The sequence below is a fragment of the Mustelus asterias genome, chromosome 25 (assembly GCF_964213995.1).
Source record: "Mustelus asterias chromosome 25, sMusAst1.hap1.1, whole genome shotgun sequence".
NCBI classification, from domain to species: Eukaryota; Metazoa; Chordata; class Chondrichthyes; order Carcharhiniformes; family Triakidae; genus Mustelus; species Mustelus asterias.
In genome coordinates, this window is record NC_135825.1 from 24,772,022 (window position 1) to 24,798,878 (window position 26,857).

The window sequence follows — 26,857 nt, forward strand, 5'->3', positions numbered from 1 at the left end:
ATGGTCTTGCACTTTGAGCAACACATGTTGGTCATACCCGCAATGCCCACATCCTATGAAAGAATGAAGACAAGGAAAATCATTGCCACATTGAGTTACGGAGCTCAGGCATACTATCATTAGCAGCTAGTGAACAGAGGCTAAACAGATATCTGGGAGGAGGAGACCTCATCGGAGGACTAAACACTCTAACTCAAACTGTTGTGAAGATTATGGAACAGTGCTAGTCAAAAACTGATGGCAAATTTGTATCATTTGACAGCTTGATTGGATGTTGTACAGCATGGATAGACCTAGAAGCAAAAAGCAAGAAACTAATTTACTTCATCTGTATTTGGTTCTTTCTAAAATACACAACATTGCTCATTTTGGCTTGACAAGGACTACATTTCTAGACAAAATCTCTTATTTTGTGTTCAATTTTTATTTTATAAAGAGGATGTTTTTCTGTTCAACACAAATGATGACAAATTGCCAGTGCTTTATGGAGTCTTCACATCTTCCAGGTAAATAAGAATGTTCTTATGCTAAAGATTGAATCGCTATTTTAACTGCTGTTGTAGGAATATAGGGATTAGGTGTTGCTAGGTCTGCCTTTGTAATTTTAGTAAATATAACATAACTATTGATTTTTTTTAACAACAATATTTTACATTATCCAGTGTACATTCATTGAGCATTTATGCAACACCTTGACACCATCCAGGACAAAGCAGCCCACTTGATTGGCACCACATCCACTCCCTCCACCACCGAAGCTCAGTAGCAGCAGTGTGTACTATCTACAAGATGCACTGCAACAATTCACCAAAAGTCCTTAGACAGCACCTTCCAAACCCATGACCATTTCCATCTAGACGGACAAGGACAGCAGATACATGGGAACCCGTCCACCTGCAAGTTCCATTCCAAGCCACTCACCATCCTGAATTGGAAATATATGGCCATTCCTTCGCAGTCCTGGAATTCCTTCCGTAATGGCATTGTGGATCAACCCATAGCACGTAGACTGCAGCGTTTCAAGAAGGCAGCTTTTTTACCAGCTTCTCAAGGGCAATTCGAGATGGTCAATAAATGCTGGCCAGCCAGCGACGCCCATGTACCGCAAATGAATTTAAAAATCTTCCAAACCTGTGACCTCTACCATTACCTCTCCAAACCTTTTAAGTACTTTTAGCATCAAAATGCAGAACAAGCCCCACTCTTAAAAATTCAACTTTACTAAACCTATAAGACCATAAGACCATAAGACATAGGAGCGGAAGTAAGGCCATTCGGCCCATCGAGTCCACTCCACCATTCAATCATGGTTGATTTCAACTCCATTTACCCGCTCTCTCCCCAAAAGGTACTAATGTATAACACTCACCTATTCTTTGTGTGACACCTGTGCTTGCACACTGAGTACTGTGAAGTCTGGATCATAATTTGAGATGGCCAGTCTCATACAGTCCATCAAATTGCATCTGTAAGAGAAGTGCGATAGTTGGATTTGATTATTATCTGGGGAAAAGCCACCTCACAGAGGTATGTGGAACCAAAGTAGGCCTTCACCTTGAGTGCACACAATGTCAGAATTGGGTACTTCTCTCTGTTTACAAGTCCCCAAAAGTCTTTGCCCCTCGACCTAGCTTTCAGCTCTATGTCATTGTGCATGGTGATTATTTTCATGTTAAGTCCATTGCTTTGTTCGAACACCGACTGAAAATTTACTGTCAGTTCTCCAGTATCCACTTGAAGAAAAGGATTTAAGACAAACATAATGGGGGCAATCATACTGGCTCATCACGCCTGTCGATCAGCGTGGTGAGCCAGGACAATCGCACGAGAGGCAAAAAACCGACTTCGCGCCCGGTTTCTGGCGATCTTACCGGCCCAGTTGGAGGTCCCTGGCTCCTCACTCATCAAGTTGCCTTCATCCAGCTTGGTGCATGTTTTGGTGTCTGCGTTCAGCAGTCAATGAGCTTGTCATCATGAGAAGCCTGAGTTTGCGCATTTTCGGCAGTCAATGAATCCCAAGAAGCCCGGGTCCCGCAATTGACTATTTAGAGACCACTGAGCTAGATGCACAAGGGCAACAGATGCACAGGAACAACACCACCTGCAAATTTACCACTACTCACACACCATCCTGACTTGGAAATTTATTGTGAAAGTTTTAACAACACCAGGTTAAAGTCCAACAGGTTTATTTGGTAGCAAATGCCATTAGCTTTTGGAGCGCTGCTCCTTCGTCAGATGGAGCCTCCATCTGACAAAGGAGCAGCGCTCAGGAAGCTAATGGCATTTGCTACCAAATAAACCTGTTGGACTTTAACCTGGTGTTGTTAAAACTCTCACTGTGTTTACCCCAGTCCAACGCCGGCATCTCCACATCTTGGAAATTTATCACCATTCCTTCACTGTCGCTGGGTCAAAATCCAGGAACACACTCTCTCTAACAGCTCTATGGATGTACCTATGGGCTGCAATGGCTCAAGAAGGAAGCTCACCATTACCTTCTGTAGAACCATAAATGCTGGCCTTGCCAGCGTTGTGCACTTCCCTTAATGAATTTTTAAAAATAGTTTCATCTGAAACAGTCAGACTATTTACATTTACAGAAATAATTTGCTAGTATTTCTGCCAAACCATCTCCTTGCTTGTTTATTTTTTATTTCTTCCACTGAACTTCCTCTGTAGCAGTGAAGCTTTAATGATGAACAGCACTAGAATTCAAAATAATGAAATTCTCTTTGTTCCAGTGATAGCTAAGAATGTCTCAACTATTTCTTTGTCTCTCAGTTCTGTTTTCAGTGGCTCAGCGGTTTGTGCGTACAGCCTGGCTGATATCCGTGCAGCATTTAATGGACCTTTCACACATAAAGATAGCCCTGACCGCCATTGGGTAGAATATCTGGGGAAGATTCCCTACCCAAGACCTGGAACGGTATGTTTAATCATTTATTAACCATTCGAAAGTATACTTCTTGATATAAGATGCAAGCTTTTGCTATTATAACCAGCAGGAACAAGCATAATACTCACTAATCAATTAAATATGTAGCCTGGAGCTTAAAGAAAAAGCAACGTTTCGTTACACACAGCATTTGAGTCTTTAAGTGCAGCAAAAAATAGGACAGTAACATGGATAATTTCCAACTTACACCTTTGCACTCTCAATTCCTCTCCTCAACTAAGCTATTTCTCCATTGGATGGCCCTTCCATCCAAAGGCCAATTGTGTTGCTAAAGTGGTCACTTAAGGGCCTCTTCCTGCTGTCATTGCTATTTTACTTCTGCTACATAGGTTACCTACCTGCAGGCTCTGGGAAGTGGCGGAGATCTTGTATATCGGGCTCTCTGATCCACAAAAGGTCCCGTCTTCTGGCGATGGCCACTCTTGCAGCAATACCCCCACCTGCCCTTACCAAAATCCCCATTCCCTTGCCGGGGCCTGGGTAAGATGCTCTTTCGGAGATTCAGTGCAGACTCAATGGCTCGATGGACTGAATGCGCTGTAGGGATTCTATGATTCGATGAAAATACATATATAAATTCCTGCCCGTTTCTTTTAGTGTCCCAGTAAAGAATTCGACTCCACAATCGAGACAACCAAGGATTTCTCAGACGACGTCATCAGTTTCATCAAGAATCACCCAGTGATGTACAAGGCCGTGTACCCAATAAACAGGAGACCTGTTTTCATTCAAGTGAATGTTGGCTACAGAATAACCCAGATTGTAGTTGACCGTGTTACTGCAAAGGATGGACAGTATGCAGTTCTGTTTTTGGGTACAGGTACAAGAAATATCCATTTAAAATAAAACTTCCAAATATATTCATTGATTGATACATTTATATATATATCTATATATGTTTCTAGATATTGGAACAGTAATAAAAACACTGAGTGTTACCAAGGACAATTTGAATGCTGAAGAAGTTGTACTGGAGGAATTGCAAGTATTTGAGGTACAGACAATCAACTTGTATAACTTGATTGCAAGCTGAAAAGTTCTCTTAGTGGTTGTGATTGAAGTAGTATGTGCAACTTGCCCTCCCCAGTCAATGTCAGAAGTTACAATACTTTTAATTCAAAGTTCCCACCGGTCAGGGTAGCAGCACTAATGCAGAGTTAGAGTGATCTACCAGGATTATGTTATCCTGCTGAAGGCAATAAGAATCTGAACACTACAGCCAACCACCACATTCAGCAATGCCAACATTCCCAGTCTTTTATCTACTTTTGCAATACATTTTTAAAATTAATTCATCTGTGTTTTTTTTGCTTCTGAAGACCGATGTTGCTAGTGTTTCCCAGTCATTCCTGGGATTTCTGCAACAGTTCTTCCAACCTCCCCTGCAACCTCCCTCTGATAGAAGATCAGTGGAAATCCCAGAGAAACAATAGTTTATTCTGGCTTGCTACCAATTGTTTGCCAATGATGTGACAAGAGACTGGGAGATTTGAACAGAAAGTCTACCCATCAGTGACTGCATGCTACTTTGGACACATACACCTGAGGTTTCCAAAGGGTTTCTCTCGATCGCCCAGCCATGTGGGGTGGCACAGTGGCACAATGGTTAGCACAACTGCCTCACAGTGCCAGGGACGTGGGTTCAATTCCGGCCGCGGGTCACTGTTTGTGTGGAGTTTGCACATTCTCCCCGTGTCTGCGTGGGTTTCCTCCGGGTGCTCCGGTTTCCTCCCACAGTCCAAAGATGTGCGGGTTAGGTTGATTGGCCATGCTAAATTGACCTTAGTGTCAGGGGGATTAGTAGGGTAAATAAGTGGGTTTATGGAATAGGGCCTGGGTGGATTGTAGTCGGTGCAGACTCAATGGGCCGAATGGCCTCCTGCTCTGCAGGGATTCTATGTTTTTGGGTGAACGTCAGTAGAAGCCTTGGACAGACAATGTAAGATGGACAAAAACAGCTATTTCAATCTCTGTTGAAGTCACAGCAGGGAATTGGAGCAATGCTCCTATTTCATGTCAGCATTGAATACGCACGAGTCAGGTAAAAGTTGACTCTTTGTAATGACCTGCTGCACAAGTATAAATCTTATTCATTCCCTAAATTAGCTGTCCGATGGCCTGCTTGGGTGGAATAACCTGGGATAGAACAGTGCAGCCAGAATTTTCACAAACACTGATGCAGTTAACGAATGAATGCCCACATAATGGATGCATATACATTCACATAAACAAGGCAATTTAGATAGTACAGTTTTAATAAACACAACATTTATTCTATATAGCTGATATATAAATTTACTATATTTTTTTATAAACCATTAACTTGACATATGATACTTTCTTCTTCTAAGACTAGTTAAATTCAGAATAAATAATGTTGAATTTGAAAGATATTCCATTTCCAATATTTAACAAGTACATTTCAAAACTATTTGGCTGCTTTAAGAAATAGCCAAATTTTTAATACCAGCAAGACTGCCAGTCATTTTTACTGATGTGGAGATGCCGGCGTTGGACTGGGGTGAACACAGTAAGAGTTTTAACAACACCAGGTTAAAGTCCAACAGGTTTATTTGGTAGCAAATACCATTAGCTTTCGGAGCGCACTCCTTCGTCAGACGAAGGAGCAGCGCTTCGAAAGCTAATGGTATTTGCTACCAAATAAACCTGTTGGACTTTAACCTGGTGTTGTTAAAACTCTTACTGTAGTCATTTTTACTACCATAATTCCATAATTATTGTGGGCACATTGCCCCTGGATTCCTGTCAATTAAGATTGGCATATTACCCCTTTCAACTCAAAGTTGATTAACAAAACTTGCAAAGGTATCTTTTGATTTCTAAATCAGTCACTGGATTTAAAATTTTATATACATAAGACATTGAAGTGTGATAGAGTGCTGTCAGCTTAAAGATTGTCAGGAAAGTCAAAGCTTCAGTTCAAAACTAATTCAGATGTTTTGGCAACATCAAAGAAAATACTAAATGCTAATCATACTTTGAATGGTTAAATGGTCGAATCCATTCTTGCAGCTCTAACTTTAGAACCAGTTCAAAGTACCAGACTCCTAAACTGATAAATTAAGCTACCGACCAAGTGTCATACACAAATAAATCAGTCAACAAGTGCAAGTTCACAGTAGCTCTATTTGCATGAAGTAGGTCAATTGTTAATCCAAGTCATTGAGCTGGAGCTGGTGCCTTGTCGACAGGTTAGCGAACATTATCCAATCCTGGAATTTCATGACAGCTGTTTACATGAAATTGGGCAGGTGAACAATTCCTGCCTGTCCCAAAGCAAATCTGAAGATTGATTCAGTGACATTCCCACCCATGACAAACATAGAAATTTATGGTCCGTGAACAAAGTGAAAGGGCTAGACTGTCAACTCACTTTGATGATAATCATGATAAGCCATCAATTTTTTAAATATTGTTGACAAGGTGCCAGATGTGGCACAGTTTGTTACACTGTTTTCATAGAGTCATAGAGGTTTACAGCATGGAAAAAGGCCCTTCGGCCCAACTTGTCCATGCTGCCCTTTTTTAACCACTAAGCTAGTATCAATTGCCCATGTTTGGCCCATATCCCTCTATACCCATCTTACCCATGTAACTGTCTTAATGCTTTTTAAAAGACAAAATTGTACCTGCCTCTACTACTACCTTTTGAGTTGGAAGGCTGTGGATTTCAGTCCCCCTCCAAGACTGAAATGCACAAATCAAGATTGGCACTTGAGGGAGTGCTGCACTGTTGGAGATGCTATTTTCAAATGAAATGTCCGGCAGCGTTTACTGAGGCAGGTAGTGGGAGTCTAGAAAACTCTTGGCTCAGAAAAGTTTTGATTCTGGGGTGGCGAGGGGGGGGGGGGGGGGGGGGCGGGTGGAGCAACAGCTGGGCCAGCTGACGGTGGGAAAAGTTTGAGTATGGAGATGATCTGTTTAGAAGGGCAACTTTGTTGCTGTGGAACGTCATCCCAGTTATAATAAAACCAGAATAGCCCTCCAGTCCACATTCCTCAGAGTTACTTATCCCCTACCCCACAGACTCCCCATGCCACCACTCCCCATGTATGGCACGATGATATTTCAAAAGTCTAATGGATTTCTGGGCTGCCTGCCAAGCTTCATTATGCATTCTTGGCTGAGAGTCCAGATATTCATTAGAGTACTGAAACACCTGAGCCCCAGGAAAAAGTACATTGCCTCCCTAATCTCTTCTAACAAATTTTGTCTTTTTATATTTGCTTAATACAAATGTATCAAACTCACACAGGTCTGGCAAACTAAACATAGGCTTAGTTTTTTTGAAGAGATAGTACAGGATTGCTCAGTAACAGATTTACTAAAAGGATTCAACAGCTATTGTTAATAAGAAGACATAACTGCAACTCCTTTGCACCATATGTCACTAGCTAAGTTCAAGAGTCCTCTGAATAATGCCTGCTACTTACATGGTTACATCCTGGCTACTTACTCTTTAGCATATTCTCTAAAAGGCAATATGACAATAGTAATGTTTATTTACACAAGATAAAGAGATTTCAAGTGCTTGCAGTTTCTACTATCAATACTTTAAAGAGTCTGGAATATTGGCACTTTCTTTTAGCTGTAGTGAAAATTAGTATTTCTTGAGAAAGTGAAATGTTATCGATGATTTTTAAAAATAAATCTTATTGTCCCTATCGGATTCCTTGCTTCTATACAGTGGATAGTGGATGACCATGGAAGTACCATAATTTGATTTTTGATTTGATTTATTATTGTTACATGTATTAGTATACAGTGAAAAGTATTGTTTCTTGCACGCTATACAGACAAAGCATACCGTTAATAGACAAGGAAAGGAGAGAGTGCAGAATGTAGTGTTACATAGTTTGGCATGAGGGACATGAAGGACCATAGGAGCTTTGTGGAGGGTATATCTTGACATGGGGGCATATAAGGGCCATAACTATGTGTGCGGGCTTACCTTGGCAACTTGCCATTCAAAAGGTTCCCTCCTGCAGAGTATGGTTCATGATGCTTCTGGGGTGCTGTGAGTCACAATTCTTTGAAAAGCTGGCCCAATTCATTGAAGATTGCTGAGGATCAGGACAGGCCTACAATGGGTCCAGCCAAGAGTGCAGGGTGTGCGTTTGCAATCTAAACCAGGCCACACCCTTAAAAGGCCCTGCTGAAAACTGGAAACTCTGGGAAAGGGGTCAGGAATCCCAAGTCTGTGAAAATCCAGTCCATTAAACCAATGTCTCATCTGCCCGCTCAAGTGGATGCAAAAGATCCTATTACACTATTTTGAAGAGGAGCAAGGGAGTTATCCTGGGTGTCAATATTTATTCCTCAATCAATATCGCAGGAACAAATGATCTGACCATTATCACATTGCTGTTTGTGGAAGCTTGCTTTGTGTAAATTGGCTCGCAAATTTCCTGCATTACAATAGTGACTGTACTTCAAATGTACTTCAGTGGCTGTAAAGATCTTTGGGATGTCTTGAGGTGGTGATAAATGCCAACTTTTTTAAAAAAGCTTTAACTGTAATGACAGCCCAGTAAAGTTCATTCAACAGGAAACCAGCTTAAATTGACACCAAGTTTGTTGTTACATTTCATGTAGATGCCATGGTGTTTTTTTTTCAATTGTTATCAATCTGAGTTATTGAATTGTAATAATTACCAATGTTTACATTTTAATAGGAACCAACTCCAATAGTAACAATGGAAATATCTTCAAAGCAGGTAAGCAATCGAAATACAACACAATATAACTTAGTTAATCAATGGGACCAGGTTGTATTTGGATGTATTATTTTGTTCAGTAGTCACTCTGGCTTACAGGAAATTATTCCTTCTCATTGTGCTTTATGAGTTATATGTTAGAACTACAGGTCCATAGGCACCAAAATCATAGACATTCTGCTGCATCCAGGAGAGTAATTTGGAGCGATGGTCATCAAGGATCAATATTATTATTCTTGAAGTAGCTGACTCACGATTGCCATTTGCAGAGACCTGGGAACAGATTGAAAATCAGCTTTCTCAATCAAAGAATTATAGACAGGATTAATGGGGGAAGAAGAATAAAGAGAAAGAGTTTAAAAGTGAGCTTATATTGGTCTCAACAAATAGCTAGAGTGGTAAACATGCTTTCCCTTTGAGCCACGTAGACCAAGGATGTTGCAAATTCAATTCAGGGTCTGTGCTGTTGGTTGGTTTCTACCTTTAGCATCTTTGGGTTATGAAGTGTAAGAAAGACAACCAGGGTTTCCACACCAGGTTGCTCACCAGTGACCTCTGCTGGAAGTGTGCTGTGTTGACAAAAATTATGATGAATTTACAATTGTGATGAAAAAATAAGCAACCCTTTAAAAATGATTCCTGCCTGATTTGTGGAACTTATAATATAGATTTGGTCAGTAAGAGAGAGCTGAAGAAAATTTTCAAAAACTGCAGAAAGAGATGCTGAATAAGAGTGGTCGCAGGCAGAGGAGGTTGTCTTTTTCCGACAAATTCAATGAGCACAAATACTGACATGACGATTAGTAAAATCTCCTGTTAAGAGGGTCTAGACGTTGGCAGATAAGTACCAGTGTATAAACATGACACACGGTGCATCAATCTTATGACACCACTGTGGTGCCGAAAAGATGTGATGCTATGGAATGACTTGAGCTTTACCAGACAATAAAAATTGTAATGCAAACAGCCCATACAGTGCTTGGGATGTTATCAAGTCTTTAAGGCTAAGGAACTACTTCTCTCAATATATCTAAAGACTTTTTCAACGGTATTTCTTTAAATACAGGATTTCTAGTTATTCCTTCACTAAAGACAATGGACACAGTCTCACAAGCCGTTCACGCCACATTCCCGCTGCAGCGAGGTCGGAGAATTTGGCGACAAGCCAAATCTCCGTTCACTGCAACGGGATGGGAAAATCCCACCGGTGTGAATGACTGTAGCATTCCGGTCATTCACTCTGAAAGAAAACTTTATAAAACTTTGTTGAGATGGTGGCACAGTGACAACGTTATTGAACAATAATCAGGAGGCCCAGGCTAAGGCACTGGGGACATCCACCATGATAACTGATTGAATTTAATTTCAGTTTTTAAAAAAATAATCTGGAATTGAAAGCTAGTCACGTTAATAGTAACCATGAAAGCATCAGTGATTATCATTTAAAATGACAGTGATTGTCATTTTGTTCACAAATGTCCTTTAGGAAAGAAATCTGTCACCCTTACCTGGTTTGGCCTACATGTGACTCCAGACCCACATTAGTGGTTGCCTCTCAATTGGCCTAGTAAGGCATTCAGTTCAACTAGGGATGGGCAACAACTGCTGACCTTCCCGGTGACACCCACATCCCATCAAAGAATGTTTTAAAAGCTGTCTATGCATAAAAACCTAGGAATATAAGTACAAATGTTTCAAGAGTCTGACCTTGTGGCTTGTTTGTAGTCAAAGAATATGACAGTGCTAAACGTGAATTGTTTTATACTGAGTCGAAAAGGCAGCTTGATATTTGATGGGCCCAAGATTATTCAAGGAATAAAGATTCTATTTCTTTGAAATTTGCCTGATACCATTTCAAACTCTACCATCAAAGAAAACAAACTCTTAATACCAATCTTGTTCCATAATAAAGTCCTTATTTAGGATGCAACTTTCATAGCAACGTTATAACAACTCCTTACTTGAGTCTCAGTGGTGTCATGCCCATTGGAGTTGGACTGTGTAGAAACTCTGGAATATGTAGACTGTTACCACCATGTTCATCTATAGAACTAACACTTTTATATATATATTCTTTTAATTCACCTGACATCTTTTGTAAAGTTTTTTTCATGAAATGGACATTTTTAACACAAAGAATGTGCTCTCCAGTAACAAATTGTATCAAATAATTTCCCCTGCATTTTTGCCACACTTAACCAATTCCATCATCTCATTCATCCCTCCCACACCTTTCCATTCCTTGTATCCCTCCCATGCCATCCCAATCCTGCACTTGCCATCCTAAGCCCTTCTATCAATCCCGTTCCTCAATTCTCAGAAATAATTTCTCCAGCCGGGGTAGCTTTGTCGTTAGGCTCTCTTTACCTTTCTCTGTTTTTGTTCTCTAATCTCCACCCTGGTAGCGTTTGTCCTCCGAGGGGCTCATATGCCTACTGTGCACCAGGCACTGCCCATCAACAAAACCCATCAACAGAAGTGCCCTTTAAACTGACCAGTCAGAGCAGTCTGGACAGAAGAAAACTGAATATTATCATAATAGATTGTGTGCCGTGCACTGAGAGACTTGAGCCCTTAACAGAACCAGTACTTACCCTGCTTTGATATCACTTACAGAAGCAGATTTATATTGGATCAAAGGATAACGTGGTGCAGCTTGCTCTGCAGAGGTGTGGTGCATATGGTACAGCTTGCTCTGAATGCTGCCTTGCGAGAGATCCCTATTGCGCATGGGATGGGAATTCATGTTGCACATATGTGCCAGCACCAAAAAGGTACGTGATAAATCAAAGTTAGTGTAGGTTACACTGAACAGTTGATTTTTTGTGGGTTTTTAGGTGCAATTTTTGTGTTTTATAATAAATAGTTAAGAAAGTACTTTTTGTGCAATTTGTTAAGTGCCTGTTTGCGATAATGTAGAAATAAGATCAGGACATGTGCAAAAGCAGGGAATAATTATTACACTTTATGGAAAAACATCATAAATGCATTAATGTAGTTTCCATTTGCTGAATATTTCTAGCCAAACTTTTGAAGTTTTACAGTTTTGATAGAAACACAGACCAGAAGGAATATACATTAACTATATAGTTCAACCAGTTTCCAAAACTGTCCTCCTCAATTCCCCACTCGCATTGGTGAACCAGACAAAGGGAGGACTACAAATGCCAGAAATCCAAACTGAAATGAATGGGAATGCACAGGAGGTTAGTCAGTATTCCAAAGAGAAACCTAAGTGTTAACCTCCCTCGATCCCAAATACTTTTGGTGTATCTGGCAATTTTTGTCATTGTAGTGAGTAAGGCATCTTCAGCTGAAATTTCTCTAACTCAAGGAGGGAACCTCAAATGACAGGAATTCGGAATTTCATGCCTGTATTTCCTAACTGCAAAGGCAGTCTGGCAATTTAAAAATTCCGATGAAAATATCCACCACTTTCAGAAGCATAGCCTCTGTGATTTCCCTCCCACTGGAAATCCATCCCATTCCCCCCCCCATGCAAATGGACGTGGCCAGTTGCCCACCTATCCCATCGCATTTCCCATTACCACTTCATATTTACCATTCCTGGAGTTCCAGGATTTTGACTCAGCAACAGGGAGGGAACGAAAAGATATTTCCAAGTCAGGATGGTGAGTGGCTTGATGGGAATTTCCAGTGGTGGTGTTCCCATGCACTGCTCCCCTTGTCTTTCTAAATGGTCAAGATTGTGGGTTTGGAAGGTGCTTTCTCAGGAGTCTTGGTGAGTTCCTGCAGGGCATCTTGTAGATGCCACACACTGCTGCCACTGTGTGTTAGTAGTGGAGGGAGTGAATGTTTGTAAATGGGGTGCCAATCAAGCGGGCTGCTTAACCCTAGATGGTGTCAAGCTTCTTGAGTGTTGCTGGAGCTGCATTCATCCAGGCAAGTAGAAAATATTCCATTCCACTCCTGACTTGTGCCTTGCAGACGGTGGGCATGTTTTTGGGAGTCAGGAGGTGAGTTACTCGCTGCAGGATTCCAAGCCTTTGACCTGAATGAAAATGACATTAATGGCTAAATTGGAAAATGAGTTGGTGGATGCTGGGCTATACTGTTGAATATCATTTTCTTTGGAGAAACATTCGACCTAATATATGCAATTATATTCAACCTTGCGACCCTTATTTACAAGTAATACATGATCTTCAGTCAATTTGTTACAAGATATTTGTCCATAATAGTTCAATAGCAATATCTGTGACTTACCCAATACAAAGACAAATTCTGGGTGGGATTGTGGTCGGTGCAGACTCGATGGGCCGAATGGCCTCTTTCTGTACTGTAGGGATTCTATGATTCTATGAAAGACAAATTTATTTTTTCTGATTTAAATCTGATGATTAAATGTGTTTTCTTTTCTATTAGACAGACCAGACGTCAAGATGTAAAGTATGGAGACCCAGTAATTCAGTGTTGGGATCAGGAGGACTGTGAGTGTATAAGCACAAAAATAGCAATGTATTGCAATACTCCAGGCTATTTCTTAGTGCTGGCAGTATTCAGCTCCATACATACATATGGTTTAGGAGCAGGATGAGGCCACTCAGCCCTTTGAGCCTGCTCCACCATTCAATAAGATCAAGGTTAATCGGATTGTAACCTCAACCCCACATTACTGTCAACTCCAATAACCTCTCATTCCTTTGTTAATCAAGAATCTATATAGCTCTGCCTTAAAAACATTCAAAAACTCTGTTTCCATTGCCCTTTCAGAAAGAGTTACCAAGGCTCATGCCCCTATGAGAGAAAAACGTTTCCTCATCTCTTTCTTAAATGAGCGATCTCTTATTTTTAAACAGTGGCCCCTAGTTCTAGATTCTCCTAACATTTCATTAGCTTTCCTAATTACTTGCTGTACCTGTACACTCACCTTCTGTGACGTGCATTAGGACATCCAGGTCCCTCTGAAACTCAGAGCTCTGCAATCTCTCACCATTTAGATAAGTACTTCACTTTCACTTAACCGCTTACTCTAATTCAGGATCGCAGGGGGTCAGAGCCTAACCCAATAGGACCTGAGTGTTCGGCAGGGTACACTCAGGACGAGACACCTGTCCATTGCAAGGCACATACTCACACTCACACAAAGGAAATGAGGAGCAATTTAGCATGGCCAATCACCTAACCCTTTGGACTGTGGAGGGAAACCAGAGCACCCGGAGGAAACCCACGCTTGACCCACACAGTGACGCCACCGTGCCGCCCTTTAGATAATTTTTAGTTTTATTCTTCCTGTCAAAATGGACCATTTCACATTCTCCCATATTTTCCTACATTTTCCAGATTTCTGCCCTCTCACTTAAACTATTCACTCCCTTTGTAACCTCCTTGTGCCCTTTTCACAATTTACTTCCCGACCTATCTTTGTGTCATCAGCAAATTTCAAAACCATACCTTTGGTCCCTTCATCCAAGTCATTTATATAAACTGTAAAAAATTGATCCTTGTGGCACACCACATGTTACAAGCTGCCATTCAGAAAAAGACCCATTTATGTCAATTTTGTTTCATGTTCGCAAGCCAATCGTCCTTCCTTGCCAATATGTTACATCCCACACCATGAGCTTTTATTTTTCACAATAGTCTTTGATGTGGCATCTTATCAAATGCCTTCTGGAAATCAAAGTGCAGTACATCCACTGGCTCCCCTTTATCCATTGGACAAACGATTCCTTCAAAGAAATCCAATAAATGAGTTAAACATGATCTCCCTCAACAAAACCACCTTGACTCAGCCTGATTGCCTTGAAATTTGCTAAGTGCCCTGCTCGGTGGCATGTAGCCTCATTATAATATTTAAATGATCATCCCACTTCCCACAAGCAGATTTGTCGCCCATATCTTCTCTCATCTGCATTAAAATATAAAGTTGAATGGGTTCAAGGTGGGTTCCATTCCTGTTCCAGATTTTAAGCAGTTTAACCTTTGACATGACACCTACCCACCTGGGAGTTAAGATTCAGCTCAGTGCGACTTCATTGGTTATTTGGCACACATCCTGCACGGGCATGGAACCATTTAAAACATTCCTTGCAACAACTGATGGTTTGGATCATTGGAACACCAGTAGTTATCACAGCAGCTGTTTCCGTTTTGGGCCATGGAATGTTTTAATCATTAGTTGTTAAAATTTATCCTACCTACTTTGGTGTTTACTAGCATGGAATGGTCATTATAATTCTTTCCCATGAATGCCTGTAATAAACAAATCCTATTACACAGATGCAAAGAATGTGCCAACTGAGAAGAAGTTGATTTTTGGAGTGCAGTCCAATTCCACGTTCCTGGAGTGCAGCCCAAGGTCACAGCAGACATCAGTCATCTGGTCTGTTCAGCGATCATTGGATGGCCAACAGGAGGAGGTAAGTCATTCCAACACTGAACATCATTGGATTGGAGATGTCAGCTGGAACTTTCTGGTCCTACCTGTGCCGGGAATCGTCGGGGGCGGGAAGGAAAATTTGACGGACCAGCCATAGGTCTGTTGGCATCAGGTGGGAATTTCCAGTCCTGTGGTGGGTGGATCCAGAAATTCCAGGCCTAGTGATGCACTATCAATTACGACGCGAAGACTTCTGAGAGTGAGGGAAAACTAATAGGCTTTTATTCACTGAGAACAGGAGCACACCCTTGTAGCTGAACTGGTCTGAACTGAGGCAAGGAGGAGGGACCATCACCTTTATACCCCACTCTGGGTGGAAAGGGAGGGGTCTCAGGTGGAAAGGTAGGAGTCTCGGGCCAGGTGCAGCATGGGTGTGTCCAGGCACATACATGTAGTAACAGTGGTTCACCACACCTAGTAAATCCTTCAGGTGCATTGCAAATGATTTGTTTTCAATTATTAATCAGACAATAAATATGATAGCATACATTTTCACATCATTCCTATAAGTAAATCACCCTAACATTCTCATGGTCAGTAACCAGTGAAATATTACAGATTGTGGTCTGTTAAAGTGTGAAAATAATAAATTGAGCCTTGACCATCATCACAGTAAGACAGCATAATTTCTGGAGCAAAATAACATATTCAGGATCCACAGATGCACATCACTGCTCTACTGCTAGCCTATGGTGCTTGGTAAAAATGTGACTCTCAATCACAAGTGGGCTCATTGGAATAGTTTAACTACACATTAAAGGCATCATAAAATCATAGAATCCCGACAGTGCAGAAGGAGACCATTCAGCCTATCACGCCTACATCGACAACAATCCCACCCAGGCCCTATCCCTGTAACCCCAAGTATTTACCCTTGCTAATCCCTCTGACACTAAGGGGCAATTTAGCATGGCTACTCCACCTAATTTGCATATCTTTGGACTGTGGGAGGAAACCGGAGCACCCAGAGGAAACCCACGCAGACATGGGGAGAATGTGCAAACTCCACATAGATAGCCACCCGAGGCCAGAATCAAACTTGGGTCCCTGGTACTATGAGGCAGCTAACTGCTGTACCACCATGCAAGTTGACTTTAAATCCATTCCATTTGTAGAGAGACATTCTGGACTATCAGCCAACTCACAAGAGCTTACTTGAACGCTTCTTTTCTACTTAAACGGGCGGCACGGTGGCACAGTGGTTAGCACTGCTGCCTCACAGCACCAGGGATCTGGGTTTGATTCCCGGCTTGGGTCACTGTTTGTGTGGAGTTTGCACGTTCTTCCCGTGTTTGCGTGTGTTTCCTCTGGGTGCTCCGGTTTCCTCCCACAGTCCGAAAGATATGGTGGTTAGGCACAATGCCCATGCTAAGTTTTCCGGAGTGTGGCGACTAGGGTTTTTTCACAATAACTTCATTGCAGTGTTAATATAAGCCTACTTATGACTAATAAATAAACTTTAAACATTTGTGATATTTTTCCTGTTGTCTCCTTTCATTTCACGCTTTTGTTTTAATCTTGGAAAAGTCTTAATCATGATTTTTCTCCATGACTTATCAAACTCATACATTCATTTTGAATGAATCTGACTCATTCTGTTTTGAAAGTGAACTTGACTCCACTCACCTGATGAAGGAGCAGCGCTCCGAAAGCTCGTGATTCCAAATAAACAAGTTGGACTTTAATCTGGTGTTGTGAGACGCCTTACTGTGACCACTCATGGGGTAGAATTTAGTCCATATTCCTGCTCCAACTGGCTCCACGGGAACAGAAAATAAATATTTAGCTTACATTTTGTTGGTGGCCATGGGAATTGCTGACAAATCTTAAGCTACCTAATTTCTGGCTGAGGTCCTTTAAAAGGCATTACCCTGCTATTTATATACTTAAGGGACTGATTAATAAATCCACGAGATGTATTAAAAAAAAGCCCCACAAATTTGGCAGTGCAACCAAACCTTGCGCAGATTGGACACAGATTGTCCTACTGTTAATGTTTTATGGCTTAAAAATGCACCCAATCCATATCAATTTATACCCCCACTTAAATGCAACCGGACTCTTGTGGGTTATAAATCACCTTTCTAACATTTAGCACTGTTGACAGATCTGTTTCTTATTTGTGATCCAACAAATAATTATGCCTCTTTGGGACCAAAATTAACTGCTAGAACCTATAGCTCTTCAGATGCCAACATTATTGAGAATACAAGGGGTCTTTGGAGGCATAGCGATGGGACAGCTTAAACTGATAAATGTCATTCTGAAAAAAACTTGCAGGTTTCTGACGCTTGGATTTCATTTGTATCTTAGAATTTCATTTGTAATATGTATTTAAAATTATAATCAAACAGTTTTGCAAAATCAATAATGCAATCAGTGCATTACCACTCTAATTGATTCAGCCGTGGTATTTAATCGTTAATTTGCCATGAACGAGCATATAAGGTAGAGGAAAGTGGTGGGAAATTGATGTGAGGAATTTAAAACATAGGCCAGAATCTTATCACCGTTCACACCGACGGGATTTTCCCCTCCGCTGCAGCGGGAGTGTGGCGGGTAAGAACACGCTCATAATCTTAAGTAATATAAAGTAGAAAGGGATTTTGCTAAATATGATTTTTGTACAAAGAAATTAACCTTTTTTGGGAATTAGGGTTACATCGGGAAATGTATTTGTTATTCGCCTTGTTTGCATTAGTATTGGCAAACTAGTCCCTATTTTGGATCAGGCAAAGCCAAATATTAAAGCCAATCAGTTTTTCAAATCATTGCGAGACAATCTTCTGAAGCTCTATGTTGAATTTTGCTGCTAACATTTATTTGAAAATTCTATGGTGTAGTTAGAGATATTCGCCTGAATCTCCGTGGAGTGGCAATAGTAATCGATTGCCACACCCTACTTTCTTACCTGAAATATTTTTCGATCCTATCTCACCCGACCATCCGACACAGGCCGAGCATGACCCAGGCACTGCCACGGTGCAGTGCATCCCCGGGCCCAGCATCGAGGGCAGCTCAGTCAGATTTAAGGAGGCCACGCCTCCTTTCTTATAGCACTAGCTGCTGTAAACCAATTAAGTTAAAGGCCCAGCCAAGTTGAAAGGTTCTTGACAGGTCAGGGAGAAGGTAATTATAGAAAGTAAATGGGTGGGGGATTGGGGAGGTGGGGGCAGGATTGGGTTGTGCCTTGAGGGATGGTCGGATTGGGCCTCAGGATGGGAGAACGGGTCAGGCCTCAGGGGTCAGGTTGAGCCTCGATGGCAGGGGATGATTGAATTGGGCCCGGGTCGCTGGGAGGGGAGGGTGTCAGTTCAGGCCTTGGAGGTGGGGTGGGGACAGACAAACAATCAGGAGTTGGGCCTTGGAGGTGAGTACACATGAGAGGGAGAGAAGAGTCACAGGAATTTCTTTGGTGGGGGGGGGGAAGAATCCTATTATGGGAGGGAATTCCGTCGAGTTCGGTGGGGGAAGTTCTATGGGAGGGAATCCTGTGGATGGGGAACCCTGGGGGAGGAGGAAAGGGGGATTGGTCATCCCATGGGGGTGTGGTGAACCATTGTTGGTTCCCACCAGGTAGTGCTGAGCCATGGTCTGGCCAGTACTATGAGTCTGTAGATATGTTACTGTTGGCGTTAGGGTTGGGCTGTTCTACCTGTTAATATAGTCCTTATGGTACACCCCAGTTGGCTCCGCCTCCTGGGAGAGGTATAAAGGTCACTGCTCTGCCTGGTGACCCTTTAGTCTGGGATCGTATACTGTATATAATAGCTCTGTTATTGTTGGCAATAAAAGCCTTTATTTCCAGAGTACATCCAGCCTCTCGTGTGTTATATCGCGCATCAATTTTATTGCCAACAAGTAAATTCTTTTTTTTTGAAAAAAAAACGACAAAAGAAAACATGGAGCAAATGCTTAAACCCGAACGGCTTACGTTGGACCCACGTGCGGCGGGAGCATCGAACACTTTCGACCGCTGGTTGAAGTGTTTCCAAGATTACCTCGACGCCTCCACAGCGGTCACCGATGACGCCGACAGACTCTGGGTCCTCCACGCGAGGGTAAGTGACGCTGTATACTTAGCGATCCGTGGGGCCACCGACTACAAAGGGGCCCTCGAGCTTTTCAAGAAGCGATACAACAAACCGCCGAATGAGATCCATGCTCGATACCTTCTAGCCACTCGACGGCGGCAGCCCGGCGAAACGACAGTATGCGTGCGAGCTTTAGCAGCTAGCCAGAGCCTGCAACTGCAAGTCAGTGTCGGCAGACCAGTACATGAACGACCTAGCTCGAGATGCGTTCGTGGCGGGAATCGGCTCATCGTACATCCGCCTTCGGCTGTTGGAGCAAGGTAACCTCGATCTCACTAAAACCATAGAGTTAGCTGACGCTCTAGAAACGGCCTCCAAAAGTCTGGCGATGTACCCCGACGACCACGTGGAGACAGTGTGGCAGGGGCAGTCGCAGACTCCACTTCATTCAGCGGGACCGAAAAACTGCGCGATTGCGTTCCCAGCCTCGGACCTGACGACGGCAGAAGCTCCAGGTGGCCCGCGGTGTTACTTCTGTGGGGGGGGTGAAACACCCTCGGCAGTGATGTCCAGCTAAAGCGGTGCTGTGCTCCGCCTGTGGCAAGAAGGGGCATTATTCCAAAGTATGCCGGTCCAAACCTCCATCCAAGAACAGCAGTGCGGCGTGTGACTCACCGGAGCCGGCCTCCTTGTCTTCTGCGTCTTCAAGGTCTTCTACCATGTGTGATTCCAGGACGTCGCCATTCCGAACGACGGAGTCGCAAGACACGTGCGACCTGCAGGGGCAGCCATTTTGGTCGGCACCGACCGCGAATGACCAGCAGGGGTCGTCATCAACCATCTCAGCTGCCTGCAGTTGCACCCACGAACCAACGGTGGCTTCGATCATCCTGGACCAGGCCAAGCCTCACAGACTCGACAAGTCCATGATGGACATACAGGTAAACAAACGCCCGATTTATTGTTTGTTTGACAGCGGGAGCACGGAGAGCTTCATTCACCCGGACACCGTGAAGCGGTGTGGTCTCCAGATTCAGACTGTCAAGCAGACAATTTCGATGGCGTCAAGGTCCCGGTCTGTCACCGTGCTAGGGAGCTGCGTGGTCAATCTGACGGTGCAGGGCACGGTTTACGAGAACTTCAGGCTCCTTGTGTTACCGCACCTTTGCGCGCCAATACTCCTAGGGCTAGATTTTATGGTCCACTTGAAGAGTGTAACCCTGCAGTACGATGGGCCACTCCCTCCACTTTCAGTGGGAGACCTGCAGCCTCTAAATTGCCCAACGCGCTCCACGTGTAGTCTCTCAACGCTTAGGATTACCACACCCTCCCTATTCCAGAATCTCGTGCCACGCTGCAAGCCCATCACAACAAAGAGCAGGCGTTACAGCGCTGAGGATCGGATCTTCATTCGATCTGAAGTCCAGCGGCTCCTCAAGGAAGGGATCATCCAACCTAGCGCTAGTCCTTGGAGAGCGCAAGTCGTGGTGGTTAAGAATGGGAACAAACCCCGGATGGTCATAGACTATAGTCAGACCAATTACAGAGACACGCAGCTGGATGCGTATCCCCTCCCGCGCATATCTGACATGGTCAACCAGATTGCGCAGTACCGGGTGTTCTCCACCATCGACTTAAAATCTGCTTATCACCAGCTCCCCATTCACCCAGAGGACCGACAATACACGGCCTTTGAGGCGGATGGTCGCCTGTACCATTTTTTAAGGGTTCCTTTTGGTGTCACGAATGGGGTCTCGGTCTTCCAGCGTGCTATGGACCGAATGGTGGACCAGAACGGGCTGCGGGCTACCTTCCCGTACCTGGATAACGTCACCATCTGCGGCCATGACCAGCAGGACCACGATGCCAACCTTCTTAGATTCTTACGCACTGCATCTCGCCTGAATCTGACCTACAACAGGGAGAAGTGTGTATTTCGCACGCGCTGCCTAGCTTTCCTCGGATACGTGGTGGAAAACGGGGTCCTTGGCCCTGATCCAGACCGTATGCGTCCTCTCCTCAAACTTCCCTTGCCCACTAGCATCAAAGCACTGAGAAGATGTTTCGGCGTTTTCTCATACTATGCACAGTGGGTTCCCAATTACGCGGACAAAGCCCGTCCGCTCATCAAGTCTACCTCTTTTCCCCTAGCAACAGAGGCTCGCTTAGCCTTTGCAAGAATAAAAGCCGACATCGCGAAAGCCACGATGCACGCTGTTGATGAGTCCATCCCCTTCCAGGTGGAGAGTGATGCATCTGATTTCGCCCTGGCCGCCACACTTAACCAGGCGGGCAGGCCCGTCGCCTTTTTCTCTCGCACCCTCCAAGGCCCTGAAATTCGACATTCGGCGGTGGAAAAGGAGGCCCAGGCCTTTGTGGAGGCCGTTCGGCATTGGCGCCATTACTTGGCTGGAATACGGTTCACTCTACTCACGGACCAGCGGTCCGTGGCGTTCATGTTCAACAACACGTTACGGGGTAAGATCAAGAATGATAAAATCTTGAGGTGGAGAATCGAACTCTCCACCTACAATTATGATATCATGTACCGTCCAGGGAAGCTCAACGAGCCCTCGGATGCCCTGTCGCGCTAGTATGCAGGAGAATCGATTGCAGGCTCTCCACAATGACCTCTGCCATCCGGGGGTCACTCGGCTCTTCCACTTCATAAAAGCCCGGAATCTACCCTACTCGGTGGAGGATGTCAGGTTCATAACCAGAAGCTGCCGGGTATGCGCAGAATGCAAACCGCACTTCTACCGACCTGACAGGGCACACCTCGTTAAGGCCACTCGTCCCTTCGAAAGACTGAGTGTGGACTTTAAGGGCCCCCTTCCCTCGACAGATCGGAACGTGTCCTTCCTCAATGTGGTTGATGAGTACTCACGATTCCCTTTTGTCATTCCCTGTTCTGATATGACCGCTGCCACGGTTATCAAGGCATTTCGTGATCTTTTCACCATGTTCGGTTACCCCTGTTATATCCACAGCGATAGGGGCTCGTCGTTCATGAGCGATGACTTGAGGCAATACCTGCTCTCATATGGGATTGCCTCTAGTCGAACCACGAGCTACAACCCAAGGGGTAACGGACAGGTCGAACGAGAGAATGCTACAGTCTGGAAGGCTGTCTTACTGGCGTTGAGGTCTAAAGGTCTTCCAGTCTCCCGTTGGCAAGAGGTACTCCCTGATGCACTCCACTCCATACGCTCACTCCTGTGTACGGCAACCAACGCTACTCCTCATGAGAGAATGTTTTCATTCCCTAGGAAGTCTTCCTCTGGGACCTCATTACCGTCTTGGTTGACGTACTCAGGACCTGTCCTCCTGCGGCGGCATGTTAGGACCCGCAAGTCCGACCCTTTGGTTGAACAGGTCCATCTCCTCCACGCCAACCCTCAGTATGCTTACGTGGCATATCCTGATGGGCGAGAGGACACGTTCTCGATTCGAGATCTGGCGCCAGCAGGGGGCTTGGAAACCCCTGTCGCTCCCACACCTCCTGTTAGGGACCCCCCAACCATTATTTCCCCTCCTGACACAGCGCGGGCAGTATCGGGACCACCACTTAACCCTCTTACTCCCGTGTACAGCTTGCCTGAGTCCAGGAGGTGGTCGCCATTTCAAGGCGTGCCCGAGTTCAGCGGATTGTCACCACCTCGTGGTCTACCGGCCCGTGAGGCACTGGAGGAGTCGCTGGACACCGCCTTGGAGAGAACGTCACCGCAATTGCCTGAACCGGTGTCATCGCCGGTGTTGAGGAGGTCACAGCGACGGTGCGGTCCCCCAGACCGTTTGAATTTATAGACAGATGAACAATTGTTCTGTGTTTTGTACCCCGCCGGCCTTTGTTTTCAAAGGAGGGGTGAATGTGGTGAACCATTGTTGGTTCCCACCAGGTAGTGCTGAGCCATGGTCTGGCCAGTACTATGAGTCTGTAGATATGTTACTGTTGGGGTTAGGGTTGGGCTGTTCTACCTGTTAATATAGTCCTATGGTACACCCCAGTTGGCTCCGCCTCCTGGGAGAGGTATAAAGGTCACTGCTCTGCCTGGTGACCCTTTAGTCTGGGATCGTATACTGTATAAAGTAGCTCTGTTATTGTTGGCAATAAAAGCCTTTATTTCCCGAGTACATTCAGCCTCTCGTGTGTTATATCGCGCATCAGGGGGTGAGATCCACATGGCAAGGTGTAGTCAGAATGGTAGGAGGTTTCCCATGAGGGTTCAGTGTGGGTCTGTACAATAGTTACCCAAAAGTTAGTAATGGTTTTAAAACCATTACTAACTTCTGGGTAACTATTGTACAGACCCACACTGAACCCTCATGGGAAACCCATAGAAAACTTCTAGCTTTTTCTGGGTAACTATGAATGTAACACAGTCAGAATTACCCCAAGTTTGCAATTTAAATCATTTTTTCCAATAGCTGCTGGTGCAAAACAATTTCCCAAGGGAAGACTACATTTCCATTGCCCACTGCTTGTCAAATACACAGCTTTCAAGTTTGAACAGCCAAAAATAAGTTTCTGCTGATACAAGTCAACAAACACAAGTCAGCCCATCTCTGTTATTAGGAAATGGAAATGCCACGTGGTGTATTAGAGATTGTATTGCTGAGCTTAGAATTAAGGCACATTGGTGGAACAGGAGGAAACTTCACCAGGCTACAAACTGCATTTATCCTCATACTGTACATGGGGATGCAAGAAGAAAAACATGGTGAAGCATTACCTGCCAATATGAGACAAATGTTCACAAAAATATTGGATAGGTATTGATCATAATAGATACATCTAATTTAAAACAATAATGATAGGTACCCAGCACCTTCTGAAGGACAATTAGGAATCGCCAATAAATGGTAGCCTAGCGAGTGACACCCTTATCCTGTAAACAAAGAGTAAAATACATATAAATTCATTAACTTGTCTTCATGTTATAAAAAGATTTTTATCAACCTGCAGATATATTTCACTTCATGATATTTTTCCAAAATGTTCTTTTTATACAGATAAAATATGGTTCCAGGATCATCAAAACAAGACTTGGTCTACTCATACGGCACTTACAGGAAGATGATGCTGGGATTTATTATTGCAGAGCTGTGGAAAACACATTCACACAACTCATTACAAAATTTCACCTTAAGATTATTTTGAGTGACTTTAAGGCGGCTCCCATGAAAGCAGCGTACAACGATGGTAAAGGGAGAGACATTCCAAGCCGGACGAGGCTACGTTACAAGGACTTCTTGCAGCTTCTGAACAAACCAGGCATCACTGTGAACGAGTACTGCCAGCAAATCTGGCGCAATGGCAAGAGAGGACAAAATAGTAAGACTGCCGCAAATTGGAAAAACACAAGAGAGTTTAAGCGGTATTAGACTTTGAACAATATAAAATGCATTATGGTGCTCCTTTGAGGAGATACAGTAATAAATGTTATTCACTGGACTGTTGTATCAGAGCCTTGGCTGAATAATCAGACTATTGTCTCTGGTGTACTATGAAGAGCAAATGGATGAAATAGAATGTGGGCGTAAGAGCTAAAAAATGTGGCAAGAAGTATGAATATGTCTGGGTGTATTCTAATCGTGAGCAATACATGTTTCCTTAAAGGAAGTTTGCTTTAAAAGCAAATATTACCACATAGGCAGTTTTTTAAAAAAAAATAGTTTGGGGAAGAAAATGTCGATGAGTTTTCAAAGCTTTCAAGAAGTCAGTAAATTTATCTTATAGTATCAGTGTGGAATGAATTGCTACCCCAAGCTCCCAATCACAGAGCCACCAATGATTTGTGAAGTTTGTGATGACCAACTGTGTGAGGATCATGGTTTCACTGACAGCTGCCTATAAGGCTTTTCAAAGACTTTGGAGTGGAGACATGTTCAAATTCAGTCTCTGGTCCACTAGGGCATCATAGAAACCATAGAAACCCTACAGTACAGAAAGAGGCCATTCGGCCCATCGAGTCTGCACCAACCACAAACCCATCCAGGCCCTACCCCCATATCCCTACATATTTACCCACTAATCCCTCTAACCTACGCATCTCACGACACTAAGGCCAATTTTTAGCATGGCCAATCAACCTAACCCGCACATCTTCGGACTGTGGGAGGAAACCGGAGTACCCGGAGGAAACCCACGCAGACACGTGGAGAATGTGCAAACTCCACACAGACAGCGACCCAAGCCGAGAATCGAACCCAGGTCCCTGGAGCTGTGAAGCAGCAGTGCTAACCACTGTGCTACCATGCCACCGTGCATCAGTAACATCTATGAGCCAGCAAGAAATACCAAAGCTCTTCAACAATTAGATTGAAGAATTCTCAATGAGCCATGTAAGGTGGAATATTCTCAACTTAGTCCCTATTGGAATGACAGGAGGGACACTGAGGAACTCTACAATGGGATTTGCCATGGATCTTTAACTGAGCTACAGCATTAGAAACCTACCTCTGTGTTCCCTAGCCAGGAATCAAAGCAGTGGCAAGAAGATATCTGTCAAAGGAAGGATTTCCAATTAATGAGACCATGGCATTGGTTATAATGGGTAAACTGGACATGGAGGCTGCAGTAAGCACAGGAATGGATTGGCTTTGATGGCCACAGGCAGTGCATGCCTACCTAACCCACTGGGAAGGAGGTCTAGTTCCAGAAAGCTGTGGATGTCAGGGGTGACCTGCCATAAAAACCTGAACCTCCTGACGCACTGGTGCTCACACACATTGAAAGGGCTGATTCTCTTCCTTGGACCCTGTGTTGGGTGTCTCACCTTCTTGGAACTGTATCTCTGTGTCTATTCTTTATACCCTGTAGAGTGGCATGTAGGTGATTTCACAGTAACTTCATTGCCATGTTAATGTAAGCCTACTTGTGACAATAATAAATAAACTTAAACTTAAGGTGAGGAGAAGGCAACTGGTATTGATATAGCTCCTGTTACCAAGGACTATGAAACAAGTAGTATAAATTTGATTTAAATCATGTTGGAAAATAGAACAAAAATTGGGACAGGTAGATGGGATTAAGATAGAAATAGAAAATGTGCCAACAAAAGCTTTTTAAAAAGTTTTGTTTTACATCTTTAACAGTAATTAATGACTGAAGGAATGAGACTTTATACATATACAAGTTTTCAGGGTCAGAGATGTTCGCCGGAATTCTACCGCCTCACCCGCTACGGAATCGGAGCGTGCGAGTGTCGGACAACGGAAATGTGCATTGACCCTGGAGTGAGATTTTCCGGTCTCACACAACAAAGCTGTAAAATCCCACCATTTGGGCAGGATTCTTTGACCTCTCCCTAGCATGCTTCTTGTGGATCTTCTGGTCCCACCGCTGTCAATGGGATTTCCCACTGACTCCATCCCACGCCGCCGGGAATCCCACAGCAGTGACGCGCCATCGGCAGAACCAGAAGATCCCGCCAATGTGAACAGCCAGAAAATTACAGCCATTGGTTAGCAGGAATGATCAATTATCATGCCATTAAATGTCAACTGACTCCTAAATGCACCAGCCATAATATTTTCTGACATTTTTAGTGGTGAACTAGTAGACAAGTAATCCAAATTTACATCATTAAATTGATTTTAGTGCCAAGCCTATCGGTAAGGTGTTACAACTCACTCTATACATGAGCAAGATGTTTCCAACAGCGACTTTGCATTTAAATGCACATGTGCAAAGATTCATAGAATCCCTACAGTACAGAAG

The 26,857-nt window shown here is 43.7% G+C and overlaps 1 protein-coding gene across 1 annotated transcript in view; it reads left to right on the top strand.

Annotated features, from left to right (window-relative positions):
- LOC144479266 (semaphorin-3D-like) overlaps positions 1-24,875 on the top strand; it is a 105,034-nt gene extending 80,159 nt beyond the window's left edge. The window contains exons 9-17 of the mRNA XM_078197935.1: positions 437-506; positions 2,785-2,929; positions 3,557-3,779; positions 3,865-3,953; positions 8,656-8,697; positions 11,314-11,471; positions 13,084-13,148; positions 14,941-15,080; positions 24,148-24,875. Of these exons, the coding sequence (XP_078054061.1) occupies positions 437-506; positions 2,785-2,929; positions 3,557-3,779; positions 3,865-3,953; positions 8,656-8,697; positions 11,314-11,471; positions 13,084-13,148; positions 14,941-15,080; positions 24,148-24,519 (1,304 nt within the window). The 3' untranslated portion in view covers positions 24,520-24,875. The remainder of the gene's footprint in view (positions 1-436; positions 507-2,784; positions 2,930-3,556; positions 3,780-3,864; positions 3,954-8,655; positions 8,698-11,313; positions 11,472-13,083; positions 13,149-14,940; positions 15,081-24,147) is intronic.
- Positions 24,876-26,857: the final 1,982 nt, after the last annotated feature.